The 17,556-nt window shown below is 40.4% G+C and overlaps 1 protein-coding gene across 1 annotated transcript; it reads right to left on the bottom strand.

Annotated features, from left to right (window-relative positions):
- Positions 1–735: 735 nt before the first annotated feature.
- On the bottom strand, positions 736–2,011 carry LOC135156313 (histamine H2 receptor-like). Its single transcript, XM_064108279.1, has 2 exons — positions 1,802–2,011; positions 736–1,488 (listed from the first exon to the last, which is right to left on the bottom strand). Exons 1-2 carry the CDS (start codon positions 2,009–2,011, stop codon positions 736–738), a joined length of 963 nt encoding a protein of 320 aa, XP_063964349.1.
- Positions 2,012–17,556: the final 15,545 nt, after the last annotated feature.

The raw sequence follows: 17,556 nt of genomic DNA, 5'->3' as shown, positions 1-17,556 counted from the left end.
AAAGAACAGCTGGGAAGTCTAAAATTGGTAAACCGGAACAGAAGGTTCCTCGAAAGTTTCAGAGCTGACGAAAAGTTACAAATATTTATGTCCAGAGTCAAGGACTAAACTGCTGTTTTGATTCACAATTTTTGACAAAGACTTCTCGGTTGTTCTTTGTCATGAAGGGCATTTGACCACTTTTTCTCTACAAGTTCTTGAGTCCATCGTGCTTCAGGGAATAAGAACTCCCTATTAATCGACATCCGACGTCCATAAGGTCTCTGTTCTTGAGTCCATCGTGCTTCAGGGAATAAGAACTCCCTATTAATCGACATCCGACGTCCATAAGGTCTCTGTTCTTGAGTCCATCGTGCTTCAGGGAATAAGAACTCCCTATTAATCGACATCCGACGTCCATAAGGCCTCTGTTCTTGAGTCCATCGTGCTTCACGGAATAAGAACTCCCTATTAATCGACATCCGACGTCCATAAGGTCTCTGTTCTTGAGTCCATCGTGCTTCACGGATTAAGAACTCCCTATTAATCAACGTCCGACGTCCATAAGATCTTATAACTGTTAGTTTCGCGCGCACTCAAAATCTAGAGCCCTAAATGAAATTATGCTTATGTACAAATTCGTTAATAGATACAGTATTCAAACATTAGTGGCTACATTTATGTACGTGTTCGTCCCGGGTCTAGATACAAAGTAAGGGTAGGCCCATCACTGAGTTCAACATGCAGTAAATTTTCCTAGATGTCGTCCATAGTGATGTTGATAGTAGAGACGGATCGATTGGTTACGGCGGTTGTCGAATCCGATGTAACTTGGGACGAGTTCTGAGATACATACTTTCGACACCCTAGTCTCTCAAAGCCAGCGCGTAGTTGTGCTCTGAAATCAGTCAGACGCAACCAGATTATGACGGGGTTCAGTATGCCGTTTATGCTTACTAACACGTTGGCAATATCGGCTGTTACCTTGAACCAAAGAGTTTCCAATTCTTGCAGATAATAAATGAGGTAGATATACTCCACCAGAAGAACGCAGCACATGATGATCCAGCACGCGCTTGTGCTTGCGATCACAAGGGCAAAGGTCACGAGTACTTTCTTGATGTTTTTCGCACGTCGCTGGAGCGCTGCGTCGTTGAGTCCGACGTTTTCAGAGATCCTGGCGATCTTTTTGTAGATGAGGATGTAACATATGGCCGTGATGAAGAGAGATACTATTACGATACACGGAGATACAAAATAAAGAAAAGTGTTTGATGCAGCTTTGCTAAATCCACGAACAAGAAAATACACTGCCGGCACAATTATCCAAACGACCACAAAGATAGCTATAGATCGCCTGGCAGTGACGATGCGACGGCTTCCGAGAGCGTCAATGCGAAGGATGATGAGACGCTCAAAAGCGATGGCGAGTGTACTTATTATCGATATGACCAAACCAGTCACAAACAGACATTCAATCCATGAGTCAGCTCCCATTCCAAATGAAATCTGTATAAGAACGAGAAAACAAGGATTCCATATATTAACTATGTAGGCCAACTATTTTTCATTCTATACATTAAATTTAATCATCGATGATTATCAATAGCGATGTTTATTATCAACATCTTCCACAACACCCATACTCTGACTTATACCTATTCTTTTCCCCTAAACACTCAACAGTCCTAATTGCCTATACCCTCCATCTCTCCCAACAACCCACACCATCACACACTCACACACGCACTTCATTTACACACATACGTTTCATCATCATCATCTGATAAACATAATGCTAATTAACAAGCGTACATCTCACCTCGAGAAACTCAAACAAATTGGAGATGAACATTTCGGCAGCTGAGGTGCAATCTGCGAGAGCCAAGCTAAAAATGAAGATATGCTGTTTCTTCCTTAACGCCTTGTTCAGTAAGATGGCACACACGGTGGCTAGGTTGATCAGGGTGCCCGAACAAGTGAACACGAGCATAGAAGCATAATAGATGTATGTTCTCAGTGGATCTGCCATGATTCTTAAAGGTTTAAATCGGCAAAATTATATTTGAGGTTAATCCAGACCAATCTTTAAATAAAAAAAATCACCCTAACTCCCGATTATGTTAAGGTTGATACTATCATTTAGTTGTCAGAAACATCAACAAGAAATGATTATTCTGTTTCAAAGTCTGGAGACTAATCAACTGAGCCACAACGCAAAAAAAGGTTGAAATACAAGACGATTATTCACTATATCTCAACAAAATGCATAATTATGAAGGCATGCAATTTTTGACAGCACATCATGCAGGCTAATCTATTTCTTGGAACATGAGCCTCACTGAAAGGAACACATACTCCGGGCCTATACTACCATGACTACCTCAATCTTAACTGCAGAAGAATCTTTACATCTTCAACCTCTTCAATTAAGTTATATATTTCCACACATTGTTTTCTTTAGAGTGAATTAGAAAGAAGCGTTTCTCTGTTTGTTTTTCCTTTACAGACTTCAAACAAGCAAAAAAATAAAATCAACGGGACATGGACAAATAATGGGAAAACAGAATATTTACTTAATAAGATCAATATTTTGGGAATTCAATTCGTGCGAGAGTAGTCCAATCGGTATCGAAATGAGAATGTAATCAAACCCTCAAAATCTCGCTTCCGACACTAGTTGTGTTTCCATCAAGTTCTCCTAAGCATCTAATGTAAAATCAAGTGTTGTTATGACAGCGAACATCAGACATGTCAGATGCACATTGGATTTACTCGCTGTTTGGTCTTGTTGGTCGGTGTCAGTTATGAACTTGAGATGAAATTAAAAAAACTTGTCATTCACCCAGTTACGAAGAAAAGGGATAAAGGACTAAAAGGATTGATCGTGCTTACGGGTTTACAATACATCCACTCTATCTCTAACCTGTCATAAGCGAGGTTGTCCACGCAGGGAGTGACATGGAATGATTCATATAATAATAACAGACATAACTTTGAATAGTGCTGGTGAATGGGCATCATTTTTGTAGAGGCACACGAACGCCCATTATTTTTCATGACAGGAAGAGAAGGTCGCGATCCTGTTGTAGGAATCCCGGGGGGGGGGGGGGCACTCAGTATATAATGCATAGTGGGTATGTGCCGCGGAGGGGACCCCCATTTTTACACTCAAATTTTCGTTCCAAGGCATAGCATTTTTGTCTTATTGAGAAAAAAAACAAAGAAAGCCGCTCCAAAGCATAGCATTTTCTTCTTATCGAGAAAAAAAGAAGAAAGAAATCCGCTCCAAAGCTTTGCATATTTTCCGTTTTGCCGTTCTGAGCCGTAGTTTTGGTGAAAATCGCCCGCAGAGCGCTGTCCGACCATCACATCTGCGCTAGCGCACCCGGTGCCCGTGTCGCCGGGCTATAGCCATATAGCTGCATGCACGTACGCCCGTTCCATAGGGATGAATACGCAATCACACGCAGGCGACCCGTTCCAAGGACCCCCGTTTTCACAAACATTTGTCGTTCCGAAGCCCGTTCCGAGGACCCTCCTTTTTACAATAAGCCCGCTCCAAGGCCCCCGTTTTTTGTCTCACCCGCGGCACATACCCACTACTTTTTGGGTCGAGTGCCCCCCCCCCCCGGGGTAGGAATAGAACAATTTTAGAGACACACGTTTTCTCTCTGAAATGGCAGCTTTTTAGACATATTTCCCCTCTCCCTTTCTCTTTCTGTCTATCTATCCCTCTCTCCCTTCTCTCACAGGCCTATAACATTATTACCATACACGTCACAAACAAGCGCATGCATTGAACATTTCATAAACTGGATACAAATAAGAATGACATAACATCTGAAAATTTCGATTATTTGCACAAAATGAGGCAGTCGATTACATTGCACACTCACAATCTATTTTGTATTCTATTACATGAAATATATAATGTATTTTTTCTCTAATTATGTCAAACTTGAAAAAATAGCTAAATCAAAACTTCGAGGGGGACTTAGTTCATGGGTAGGGCAACCATACCTCCCCCCCCCCCAGTACATTGACCATGTCCATGAGTTAAGATAGGGCATCGAGAATAGATCTGTTCTGTTGAAAGGACACTTCCAAAGACAAAAAAACATCTGTTTCCCCCTGATCTAATTTGACACAAGATCCACATATCCACTAATGTCAAGAATTTAACCTTTAGGTTTAGTTTAAATTTCAACATAAAACACTTTGCACTGATCAGCTATCTTCTTTTCAGATTCAGATTCGACTGCCCAGATGTCAGAAGTAACATGGTTCCACGGGTATGTAGTTCAAGTCGTGCATCATGACCATAAACGATGTTGATGGTAGAGACAAAAGGGAGCTTTTGCATCGCGATGTACGGAAGATTTAAGAACAGCTGGGAAGACTTTGTAGAAAATTGGTGAACCGGAACAGAAGGTGCCTCGAACGTTTCGGAGCTGACGAAAAGTTACAAATATTTATGTCATTTGTCCAGAGCCAAGGACTAAACTGCTGTTTTGATTCACAATTTTCAACAAAGAGTTCTTTGTTGTACTTTGTCATAAAGGGCATTTGACAATTTTCTCTGTTCTTGCGTCCATCATGCGTTACGGAGTGAAAACTCTATAATAATCAATAGCCGGCGTCCATTAGGTCTTATAACTGTTAGTTTCGCGCGCACTCAAAATCTAGAGCCCTAAATGAAATTATGCTTATGTACAAATTCGTTAATAGATACAGTATTCAAACATTAGTGAGCTACATATATGTACGTGTTCGTCACAGGTCTAGATACAAAAAAGGGGTAGGCTCATCACTGAGTTCATTGTGCAGTCAATTTGCCTCGATGTCGTCCATAGTGATGTTGATGGTAAAGACGGATCGATTGGTTACGGCGGTTGTTGAGTTCTGAGATTCATACGTTCGACACCCTAGTCTCTCAAAGCCAGCGCGTAGTTGCGCTCTGAAATCAGTAAGACGCAACCAGATAATGACAGTTTTCAGTACGTCGTTTATGCTTACCAATACGTGGGCAATATCGGCTGTCACCTTGAACCAAAGAGTTTCAAATTTTTGCTGATAATAAATGAGGTAGATATACTCCACCAGAAGAACGCAGCACATGATGATCCAGCACGCGCTTGTGCTTGCGACCACAAGGGCAAAGGTCTCGAGTACTTTCTTGCTGTTTTTCGCACGACGTCGCTGGAGCGCTGCGTCGTTGAGTCCGACGTTTTCAGAGATCCTGGCGATCGTTTTGTAGATGAGGATGTAACATATGGCCGTGATGAAGAGAGATGCTATTACGATACACGGAGATATAAAATAAAGAAGATTGCAAGATACAGCTGCTCTGCTAAATCCATGAAGAAGAAAATATACTGCGGACACAACTATCCAAACGACCATACAGATAGCTATAGATCGCCTGGCAGTGACGATGCGACGGCTTCCGAGAGTGTCAATGCGAAGGATGATGAGACGCTCGAAAGCGATGGCGAGTGTACTTATTATCGATATGACCAAACCAGTCACAAACAGACATTCAATCCACGAGTCAGCTCCCATTTCAAATGAAATCTGTATTAGAATGAGAAAACATAAGGATTCCATATATTAACTATGCAGGCCTACTATTTTTCATTCTGTACATTACCACAACATCCACACTCTGACTTATACCTATTCTTTTCCCCGAAACACACAACAGTCCTAATTGCCTATACCCTCCATCCCTCCCAACAACCCACACACTCACACACGCACTTAATTTACACACATACGTTTCATCATCATCATCTGATAAACATAATGCTAATTAACAAGCGTACATCTCACCTCGGGATACTTAAACAAGTTGGAGATGAACATTTCGGCAGCTGAGGTGCAATCTGCGAGAGCCAAGCTAAAAATGAAGATATGCTGTTCCTTCCTTATAACGACTTGTTCAGTAATAATTGGCTAGGTTGATCAAGCTGCCCGAACAAGTGAACACGAGCATAGCAGCATGATAGATGTATGTTCTCAATCCCCACACCTCTACTACGGCTGCAAGCCTGGAAAGGGTACAGAAAACAGCTGCTCGCTTTGACACCCGCGACTATAGAAAATCTACATCAGCCTCAGGACTTGTCTAAAATTTGGGATGGGACCAGCTGCACACACGTCGTATCCTTGCACAAAGCACCATGCTCTATCAAATATACCACCAGCTTGTGAATATCCAGTTTCCTAACCCAGGCTCCATACATCAGTAGAAGAGATCATATGCTAAAACTCTCTGTACCACAAGCAACGATTGATGCATACAAATTTTCATATTATCCCCGTATCATTCGTATCTGGAACCATCTACCAGCTAAAGCAGTTACTGCCCCATCAGTTGCTGTCTTCCGGGGGGCTGCCCTTCTTGTCATCAGAGGGTTAACGTCTCCTGTAGGTTCCAGGATGCATGATTTTTACTTGCACTTCACCAATTTTATTGTAAATATAATTCCAACAAAATTGTGTGCACCATCACCTTCTGTCACAGCACATCCCATCCCAGTTTAGCTTGTTAGAGCTGCTTAAGGGATTATTCCTTCAAGGTTTTTTCAAGGTTCAAGATCTGCCATGATTCTTAGGTTTAAATCGGCAAAATTATATTTGAGGTTAATCCAGACCAATCTTTAATTATCTTAAGGTTGAAACTATCATTTAGTTGTCAGAAACATCAACAAGAAAATGATTATTCTGTTTCAAAGTCTGGAGATTAATCAACTGAGTCACAACGCAAAAAAGGTTGAAATACAAGACGATTATTCACTATATCTCAACAAAATGCATAATTATGAAGGCATGCAATTGTTGACAGCACATCATGTAATCTAATCTATTTCTTGGAACATGAGCCTCACTGAAAAGAACACATACTCCGGGCCTATACTACCATGACTACCTCAATCTTAACTGCAGAGGAATCTTTACATCTTCAACCTCTTCAATTAAGTTATATCTTTCCACACATTTTTCTTTAGAGTGAATTAGAAAGAAATGTTTTTCTGTTTGTTTTTCCTTTACAGATTTTAAACAAACCAAACAAAAGAAATAAAATCAACGGGACATGGACAAATAATGGGAAAACAGAATACTTACTTTATAAGATCAATATTTTGGGAATTCAATTCGTGCGAAAGTAGTCCAATTGGTATCGAAGTTAGAATGTAATAAAACCTTCAAAATCCCTCTTCCGACACTAGTCGTGTTTAAAATTTCGATTATTTGCACAAAATGAGGCAGTCGATTACATTGCACACTCACAATCTATTTTGTATTTTATTACATGAAATATATACTAATGTAATTTTTTCTCTAATTATGTCAAACTTGCAAAAATTGCTAAATCAAAACTTCGAGGGGACTTAGTTCATGGGTAGGGCAACCATACCCCGTCAAGTGCATTGACCATGACCATGAGTTAAAATGGGGCATCGAGAATAGAACTTTACTGTTGTAATGACATTTCCAAAGAAAAAAATAATCTGTTTCCCCCTGATCTAATTTGACTTAAGATCTACTAATTCATGCACTAATTTCTAGAATTTAACCTTTATGTTTAGTTTGACTTTGAACATAAAACACTTTGGTTAATCAGCTTTCTTCTTTTCAAATTCAGATTGGACTGCTTGGATGTCAGAAGTAACATGGGTCCACGAGTTAATGTTCCATGGTGTTCATGTCGTGCATCATGATCATAAACGATGTTGATAGTAGAGACAAAAGGGAGATTTTGCTTCGCGATGTATGGATTATTTAAGAACACAAATTGTCTGTCAACCCACGTTACAATACAGCGTTGGACAAACGTTGGATCAACGTTGGGAATTTTTTTCCCAACGTTGCCTCAACGTTGGCAGGCAAACGTTGCATCATCGATAGAAGTGCACGCGGATACATCGTCAGACCAACAACATTTCCAATGTTAGTTCAACGTTGTCCAGCAGCAATGTTCCAACGTTGTCTGGAAACGTTGATCCAATGTTGGCTAAATAGTCGAATACAACATTGCTACAACGTTGGTAAGCAACGTTGCATCATCGATATAAGTGCACGTCCATACATCGTCAGACCAAAAACATTTCCAACGTCAGTTCAACGTTGTCCACCATCAATGCTCCAACGTTGTATAATGTCGGCTTAGTCATCAATAACAGCGTTGCTGCAACGTTGATGGGCAACGTTGAAGCAGCGATAGACGTGCACGTGCATACATCGTCAGTCCAACTATATTTATAACGTTGGTTCAACGCTGTCCAACAACAATGCTCCAACGTTGTCTGGCAACATTGTTCCTACATTGTTACAACGTTGTCACAACGTTGCTCCAACATTGCTCCAACGTTATTCCAACGTATGGCAGTAATTAACAAAACATAACTTGGTTTCAAGGTGAAGTCCACCATACCTATTTACACTCTAATCTTTATCATCATGTCTTATCCTATCCTAAAATCCTACACCTATCCACTGAATCCTGTCATTGACTCCTATATATACATGTAGAGCAACTTTGCTATACTTGGCAGAATACAGTTAATATAATTTTCCACACTTAACCTTGAAAATTTCACTTAGAATAATATGTTTTGATTATAAATGATATGGTAATGGAGCCACATACTTTTTCTGAAACTTTTCATGGTGGAAATATTGAATAAACATAAATACTCTAATTATTATAGCAATATTACCAAAAATTTTGGTCATTTACTGATGTAATGAATATTCATGAGTGCATAATCATTATGTCCAGATGAGGCAGGTATGGCAGCGTTGGTCCAATGTTGGTCCAACGTTGGGTGACGTTGATCCAACGTTGGTCTAATGTTGGTCCAATGTTGATGGAAAGTTGATTCAACTTTAGTCCAATGTTAGTCCAACGTTGGCGTAAACGTTGATTCAATGTTTGTCTAATATCGGTTAAATGTTGTTGTAACGTTGATTCTTTGTTGGTCTAATTTTAAACAAATTCAACGATGCGCCATCTCCATCAAACAGTTTTCAACACTGTGCCATCATCATCTGTAACCTGTTCATGATTCTGTCAAAAAACATTACAACTATTATTACAGCTATTCATTTCTTTTCATTCTTTCTGTTACAAGTCTCTTCACATAATTAAGAGGAATCAAGAGAATTACGTGTGATATTTATTGAGGCTTTTGTAGCATTCAAACTTTTTTGACATCCTCTTTTTCTCAAACAAGACTAATACCAAAAAAACATATGCATATGTAATAAGAATTAATAATAATAATAATAAACAGTTCTTGTATAGCGCATATCACGATTATGAATAATGTCTCTATGCGCTTCCAAAGGACTTGGATGTATTACATTTTCTTGCGAGTTGCAATCTCTGTTTTTGTCTACAATTATTTAATGACTCGGTATGCAATGCCAATTGCAACGTCAGTAATCATCACAAAAACTCACATGTGTAATTGCAGTCTCTCAGTATTAACAAAATCTAAAAAGGAGGTCGCGTAAATTGGCCTCACTCAGAGTAACGTAGCTACTGCCTACTGTAACTAAAGAGCGCCTCTTTTTGATTAAGATAGAAGTCAACTGATATCTCAATATGCATGGCCATGGCCTAGTCTCGCTCGTGCCATAACTCTTAAATGATATTTCAGCGTCAAGTGTAAGCATGCCTCACGTAGCAACTGAAGATTTGACTGCAGTTGGAAAACACTCGGTCCAGGCTAGGCCAGGCAGGACCGACCAGGTCAAATTCAAGGCAGCGTATAATAAATAAGGCAGGAATGCCAGGTAGCAAGTCATTGGGTGATTTCAAGTACGGTGTACGGTGTTGAGAGCGCGAAATGGCTGCTGAACTGAGCTCCAACACCAAGCGTAATATTATTTTTAATTGAAATGTATCAAAACTCTAATGATTTGCTCTCATCTTAAATGTAAAAGATGATTTTACGGAGATGGTTCGTCGTGTTCGCCTCCTGTTCGTGAGCTACAGTTCATCATCAACACCAACACTGAACTTTAAATCACGATTCTCCCAATCCCTGGGGGTCGGTGTTGATGAATGGGGAAATTGCACGGAGATCATCAACACCATGCACCATGCAGCCGCAGTGTAGTGTTGGGTTCAGCAGATGACAATAAACACCAGCCTTCAACACAAACTGCAGGAAATACACCATATTTTCCTAGGTCAATCTCAACACCAGCCTGATTCAAGTACGGTGTTGTCACAACACCAACACCAGATTTCAACACTGTACTTGAAATTATTGAAATCACCCAATAGCTGGGTGCCTTGCCCTTGGAATCGCATACTCGTTCCCACTCACACGTATTGCGAGGTTAGTATTAGTCACTCACACGTGACTACGAGGTTAGTTAGTATGTTATACTGTGCAGCGACTGGTGTTAAGTACTTACACGAAAATACTAGCGTCGGACTCTACGCGCACAGCCGTCACAGAAGCCGACTCCGGGATCTTTCGGAGGGGATCAACGGTTGCAGTTACCGATTATCTGCAAGTGCAAAGAAAATTCCACTGTATATTGTAGGTTCTAAATATGCAGCTTATAAGTACTGTCCCAGATCACTAGATATTCAGGAATTTAATTGTCTATATCCAGTCCAAATTCTGCCAGATTCTTCAAGTTCAAAATTGAAGGAAGCAGACTACACAGAAGAAGGAGTCCGACGTCGCGACTAATTCTGCGCATCAGAATAGTATGGTATTTTTAAATAGGCACATTTGATGCTTGTATTTCCTTCTTCAATTTCTTCTAGTTATGTGACGGTAGGCCTATATATATCTCGTACTTATTGTGAGAGGCCTAGCCAGCTGCAAAGGACGAGGGCGTTTCTGGAAATTCTGGTCTTGAACTACATTTGTTTTCTTGTTTTTCTCCTTTATTTTCTATATTAATCGACACATTTGCATCCCCCGGTGCATGCAGCCTCTTTATTCTACCCCATCTTTATTTTTGTCTTCCCCTTAGTTTTAGTTCCTATTTCCCTTCCCATTATTTTCCTTCTCTCTCGATTTCTTTTCCCCTTATTGCTGGGGGATACCAAGGGTGACATGGATAGACAAGCAAACTTACTTGATCGACCCTCCCCCCTTGGCCCCATTGGAAATTATGCGAGTAGTCGTCTGTATATCAATTCTCCAATGAACCAGTTTCTAACGTTCTAAACACTGTGTATATTATGCCGGGATATTATGTTGACTGTCAAACAAATATCCAACAAACTATAGTTTCCAACATTGTGTCAATGTTAACTGTCAACAAATCGCCAATAAACTATTCCAAATACGCTGTCCACGTTGTGCCATTGTCCGTTGTTCAACAACTCTCCATCAAACTAGTTTCCAACTTTGTCAACGTTGTGCCATTGTCGACTGTCCAACAAATCTCCAAGAAAATAGTTTCCAACGTTGCTCCGTTGTCGGTTGTTCAGCAACTTTCCATCGAACTAGTTTCCGACGTAGTCAACGCTGTGCCTTTGTTGGTTGTTCAACAACTATCCAATCAAACACGTTTCCAACGTTGTGACATTGTTGGCTGTCCAACAAATCTCCAACACACTAGTTTCCAATGTTGTGCCATTGTCTGTTGTCCAACAACTTTCCAACGTTGCCAACATTGTGTCATCGTCGACTATCCTACTGATCTCCAACCTACCAGTTTCCAACTTTGTGCCAGTGTCAGTTGTTCAACAACTTTCCATCTAACTAGTTTCCAGCTTTATCAACGTTGTGTCATTGTCTACTATCTAACTAATCTCCAATCTGCCAGTTTCCAACGTTGTGCCATCGTCGACTATCCAACAAATCTCCATCGAACTAGTTCCTAGCTTTGACAACGTTGTGCCATAGTTGGTTGTTCAACAACTCTCCATCCAACTAGTTTCCAACGTTGCCAACCTTGTGTCATCGTCGACTATCCAACTAATATCCAACCTACTAGTTTCCAACGTTTTGCCATTGTCGACCGTCCAACAAATTTCCAACAAACTAGTTTTCAACTTGGTCAACGTTGTCTCATTGTCGGTTGATCAACAACTTTCCATCGAACTAGTTTCCAACGTTGCCAACGTTGTGCTTTTGCTGGCTGTTCAACAACTATCCAATCAAACACGTTTCCAACGTTGTGACATTGTCGACTGTCCAACAACTCTCCAACTAACAAGTTTCCAACGTTGCCAACATCGTGTCATTGTCGGTTGATCAACAACTTTCCATCGAACTGGTTTCCAACGTTGCCAACGTTGCCAACGTTGTGTAATTGTTGGCTGTTCAGCAACTATCCAGTTAAACATATTTCCATTGTTGTGCCATTGTCGACTGTCCAACAGCTCTCCAACTAACAAGTTTCCAACGTTGCCAACGTCGTGTTATTGTTGATTGTTCAACATCTTTCCAGTGAACTAGTTTCCAACGTTGCCAACGTTGTACCTTTGCTGGCTGTTCAACAACTATCCAATCAACGTGTCTCCAACGTTTTGACATTGTCGACTGTCCAACAACTCTCCAACTTACTAGTTTCCAACGTTGTGCCAGTGTCGACCGTCAAACAAATCTCCAACAAACCAGTCTCCAACTTTGTCAACGTTGTGCCATTTTGGGTTGTTCAACAACTTTCCATCAAACTAGTTTCCAACGTCGATTCAGCGTTAGTCCATCAAGTTTTTCCAACGTCCAACGACTTTCAAGTTTCCAACGTAGAGCCAACGTTGGCTTGTTACCTGGGAAATGACAAAGAACAGCTGGGAAGTCTTTGTAGAAAATTGGTGAACCGGAACAGAAGTTCCTCGAAAGTTTCGGAGCTGACGAGAAGTTACAAATATTTATGTCGTTTGTTCAGAGCCAAGGACTAAACTGCTGTTTTGATTCACAATTTATGCCAGCGAAAGAACAAACAAGTCGTCAGACAAGGCGTACAATTTGAACTCTTTATTCAACACGACCCGCGGCAGGTAGGAGATGCTACCGAAGTGCTTACAAAGCACGCAAAACAGTAAAAACACTTCAACAAGCCAAAGCGACCACAAGGTGTCGCTATTACATAAAATAAGCAACACACAATTAATGGCGTGATCACTTTCCCTTCTCCACTCCCTCTGGGGGTATGATATAACAGAGATTGCGGTGAATCAAATAAACCAAAAATTAAAGCCTGTAAGAGTGAGTTATAGCTGGTACAAGCATGGGGTAGTCATTACCACAATATTGAAAGGGAATATGACGCACGTGAAAAACGGTTTGTCCATGACAACCACCAGCTGGTGAAGAAGGGAATGCTTCACACAAAGTGTGTGTCTAAAACACAAGCAAAAATAAAGTATGAATGACGGAAAGGCATCGATAACCGTCATACTGGAAAATACCGCGACAACCATCTGTCACATCTTGAGCGTAAGTCCAGAAAAGTAGACGTCACATATAAATGGGGCAAAGGGAGGGGGAGGGGGGTCGATTAGTCACAAATAAAGTCCTCAAAACGAGCTGGCATGAATCCATGACACATGCGCCGGCGACGATTGCTCCGGTGACAAATGCTCCCCAAAACGCTACATTTGCTCCGCGACATTTGCTCCGCCGATATTTGCTCCCCCGATATTTGCTCCGGCGGCAGTTGCTCCGCCGACATTTGCTCCGCCGATTGTTGCTCCGCCGACAGTTGCTCCGCCGACAGTTACTCCGCCGAAATTTGCTCCGCCGACAGTTACTCCTCCGACATTTGCTCCGCCGACAATTGCTCCACATTTAGCAATAAATGCTCCAGCGACAAATGCTACCCGAACGACACATGCTCCGGCGACAATTGCTACGCCAATATTTGCTCCACCGACATTTGCTCCGCCGACAATCGCTCCGCATGTAGTGCAAATGCTCCTCTGATAATAGCTCCGCCGAAAATGCCATCAACCGAAAAATTATTGTTCTTTTTGTAAAAATAATAACGCTTCTTCTCCAAAGCTGTATGGTCATTATTATTGTTCTATATATATCTAATTGAATTGCTCAGCGGAAAGAAATAGTTTTGCTCAAATTGAATTTCCCATCAGCGCTTTTATCTCTCCTTAAAAAAATAGTTTTTACAGACTTGCTGAGGACGTGCCTTGGAGCCATTCAAAGAATAGGCATTGTTTTATCACGCTGAGTAACCTCTAACTGCAACAAAATAATCTGTTGAAATATGATCATGCATAAAGGTTGAGAACTACATACAATAACAAATGACAATGAACGACTTTTTAAAAGAAAAAAACCTTTTCACTTTCTTTTACAAAGTTATTTTTCCGACATTATGTCAAAACCTAGCCAACACAGTCTATAAAAACAAAATAGAAAACAAGGTCGAAAATCATTTACAATATGTCAAAGTAAAAAAAAAAGCATATACAGCTAAAACAGGAACTCATCACGCTATGCCAAATGCTTGTCAAAATTATGTCAATGTATGGTTAGGGAAACATTTTTATATAACGTTTAGCAATAATATTTTCAAAATGTTATTAAAACGTTTTTTTGCATTTTTTTGAAAAGTTATAATGATGTTTCAAAAACATTTTCTTTCAGCATTTTGGTCAGCAAATTATCAAAATGTTAAACGCGAGGATTAAAATGTTGTATTAATGTTGTAAAAACAATCTTACAAAACATTATTTGGAAAACACAAGTGAGACATTATGTGCTACCAGGTTATAGATCTGCACGTATTATTTGTATATACACGCCAAGTAAAATAGGTTCAACTTTACACCTTTAATATAATTATTTTCATTAATATAAAAGGTGCAGACCAATGTCACACTAAGAGCATCTTTAAAGGTGCATTTTTGTACCTACTTTGCACCTTCAGATGTTTAGTTTTGAACCCTTTTTCTGAAAGGTGCTAAGTTGCAGCTTTAAATGTGCTCCAGGTGTAACATCGGTAAACATGCAAAGTTTAACCTATTTTCATTAGAGTGTATATTCTATTTTGACTTGTCATCTATTATAAGTCCTAGGTATTTCATTGTTTGATCTGTTTTAACTTTTTCCTTTCATTGCAAAATTAAGTTTATCCAACAATGACTGATGACGTTTAAAATCTGCCAGGTGTTAGCCTGGGAGAAATTTGTTTTGGTTAAAATTCTTGTTTGGTTTGGTCATGCATGAATTACTTTTGGAGTTAGAAATTAATATCACCAGCATTTAAACAGAATGCTTACATCGCAAACTATGCCACGTTAATGTCAGTTCTTGCTATAGCTAACGCTGAATAAAAAAGGGCTTATTATCAATTGATATACAAGCATTTTGTTAACCTCACAGTTACCACATGTGCTAACCCTCTCTGTCTACTATCAATTTGATAACTGCCGGTCAGTCTTATTTCTAATCATCTGATCATATTGACCAAGTAATATTAGACCAATTGGATATTAGACGGAATTGGTTTAGCCTGACTGGCAATTAGACGAAATGGTAATTAGACGAACTGACTGTAGACGAACTTGAAATAGACAGTGTGAAATTAGAGCAGTAGCAAAAAGTTGTTGCAGATCAAGTAAAAATTTATCCAAAGAGATTTCATTTTCACTAATCATACACCAAGATCGTCAATTTTCATTCAATTTTTACCCAGATGTTTAAATGCTATGCCTCATTTTATGAAGCGATGCATGTTTAATTTGCTACTACACAGCTCAGAATTCTTGCAGGGGGAGTAATCAGTGAGCAGTACAATAATGGTTGGCCAATAGTAACGGGTTTTGACAGCATATAGTTATTTTTTTCCATTATGTTTTTTTTTTCATTGGGTATTTTGTTCGTTTACAAAAAAGGGTTTTCCTTTCTCAATGTAACTCTTTGTTTTATCATTTGCGAAAAAAAAATATTTCTTTATCAATCCTCTATGTTCAGATATGGAATCAATAAAATAAACTAGAAACTTGAAACATGGGTGTTGATTTCTATTATGGGTGGGGGATGACTGCTGATGAATCAGGGGAGCGGAACGGTTTTCGAAGGGGGGCGGGGGCAGAGCCATCAGGGGGGGCTGACCATGCAAAAAATCACAATCATATGGTCATTTTTACGTTTTTGTACACGGTTTTGGGAAAAAGTGGGGGGCCGAAGCCCCCGTTTCCGCGACCCCTGTGAATAAAGCACAGAAGAGAGGGAACAACACAGAGGAAATTCAAGGCTTTCCAGCTATTAAAAACGAACGAAAAATAATAAGCAGATCTAGTATATCCAAATCGCCTCGGAAGCGATGATTATTTAGATAATTTTCGCCATGACAGTTAAGGCTTAAATCGAATTCATAGTAGGCCTATACATGTACTTGCAAACTTCGCTCAAAATATGCAATGCAGAGGTTGTGGTTTCTTTTCAAGACCAAAGAGGGGTAGATTGGTGTAAATTAGCAATCGGTACGCCAGTTTTAACTTCATCCTCCTAAATGGATTTTTAGTTCATAAGAGTTTGCCTAGAGGACTAGGGACCAAGAAGCAAATAGCTAGTTTCTCTGTTTCTTACATTGGTCTACGATGCCAGCTGATTCAAGTATAACTCGATAAACATTAGACTACTTTCGTAGGGTATATACAAATTTATGCATGCACTTTACGAGCACTTAAAGACAAGCTATTTTATTCTATCGAAGAGCCGAGCCGTAAGAACCGAGCTAGATGTTTTGATATTTGTATATTAAAATTAACATTGTCAGCCGATATATAGGCCTATATAGGGTATAAAGTGGCACAACAACATGAATGGTAAAACAAAACAATACTAAAAGGATGTAACACAAAAGGATGTAACAAATATTTTCGTTGGAGCAAGTGTCTTGTCTTCCTTTAGGCCTAGTAACTGTCGGTAGAGCAATCGTGAGCAGAGCAATTGTTATTCGAGGAGCATTTGTGGCAGGTATCTTATTTAGGTCTTATATTTATTTGTTTAAAACTGTCGATGGAGCAATTGTGGACGGAGCAATTATTGGCGGAGCATTTGTCACTACATGTGGAGCAATTGTCGGCGGAGCATTTGTCCCTACATGCGGAGCAACTGTCGGCGGAGCAACTGTCGGCGGAGCAATTGTCGGTGGAGCAACTGTCGGCGGAGCAACAATCGGCGGAGCAAATATCGGCGGAGCAAATGTCGGCGGAGCAAATGTCGAGGAGCAAATGTCGAGGAGCAAATGTCACATTTTGGGGAGCATTTGTCACCGGAGCTATCGTCGCCGGAGCATGTGTCGGGTTACCGCTGGCATGCGTCGACGACGCTGGGGGCGTTGCAGGACAGGGGGGCTATTGGGTGGGAGGGGGGAGCGCCGTCACACAAAGGGGTCGACAAAACAGGAGGGACCGGGGGAGGGGGATCCGGCTGGGTGGCATTAGGTGGAGAAGCAGTGATAACCTCATCATCGTCGCTCTATTGGGGATCCACGGGGTCCGATTGAGGCCGGGCAGGGAAACCAGGCACCTTCAGACAGTCTGATGTCTTCACACGATAAGATGAGTCACGGAGCTGGGAGCCAACAAACTTCCTGATATTGCACAATGCACCGTCA

The sequence above is a fragment of the Lytechinus pictus genome, chromosome 13 (genome assembly GCF_037042905.1).
Source record: "Lytechinus pictus isolate F3 Inbred chromosome 13, Lp3.0, whole genome shotgun sequence".
Taxonomy (NCBI): Eukaryota; Metazoa; Echinodermata; class Echinoidea; order Temnopleuroida; family Toxopneustidae; genus Lytechinus; species Lytechinus pictus.
This window is presented reverse-complemented; position numbering and strand designations above follow the sequence as displayed.

What these genes read in the sequence shown, in the direction of transcription:
- LOC135156313 (XM_064108279.1), bottom strand. Translation starts at nt 2,011, where the DNA reads ATGGCAGATCCACTGAGAACATACATCTATTATGCTTCTATGCTCGTG. An exon ending in ATTTGTTTGAGTTTCTCGAG is followed by an intron (nt 1,489 to 1,801) that starts GTGAGATGTACG and finishes GTTCTTATACAG; the next exon opens with ATTTCATTTGGAATGGGAGC.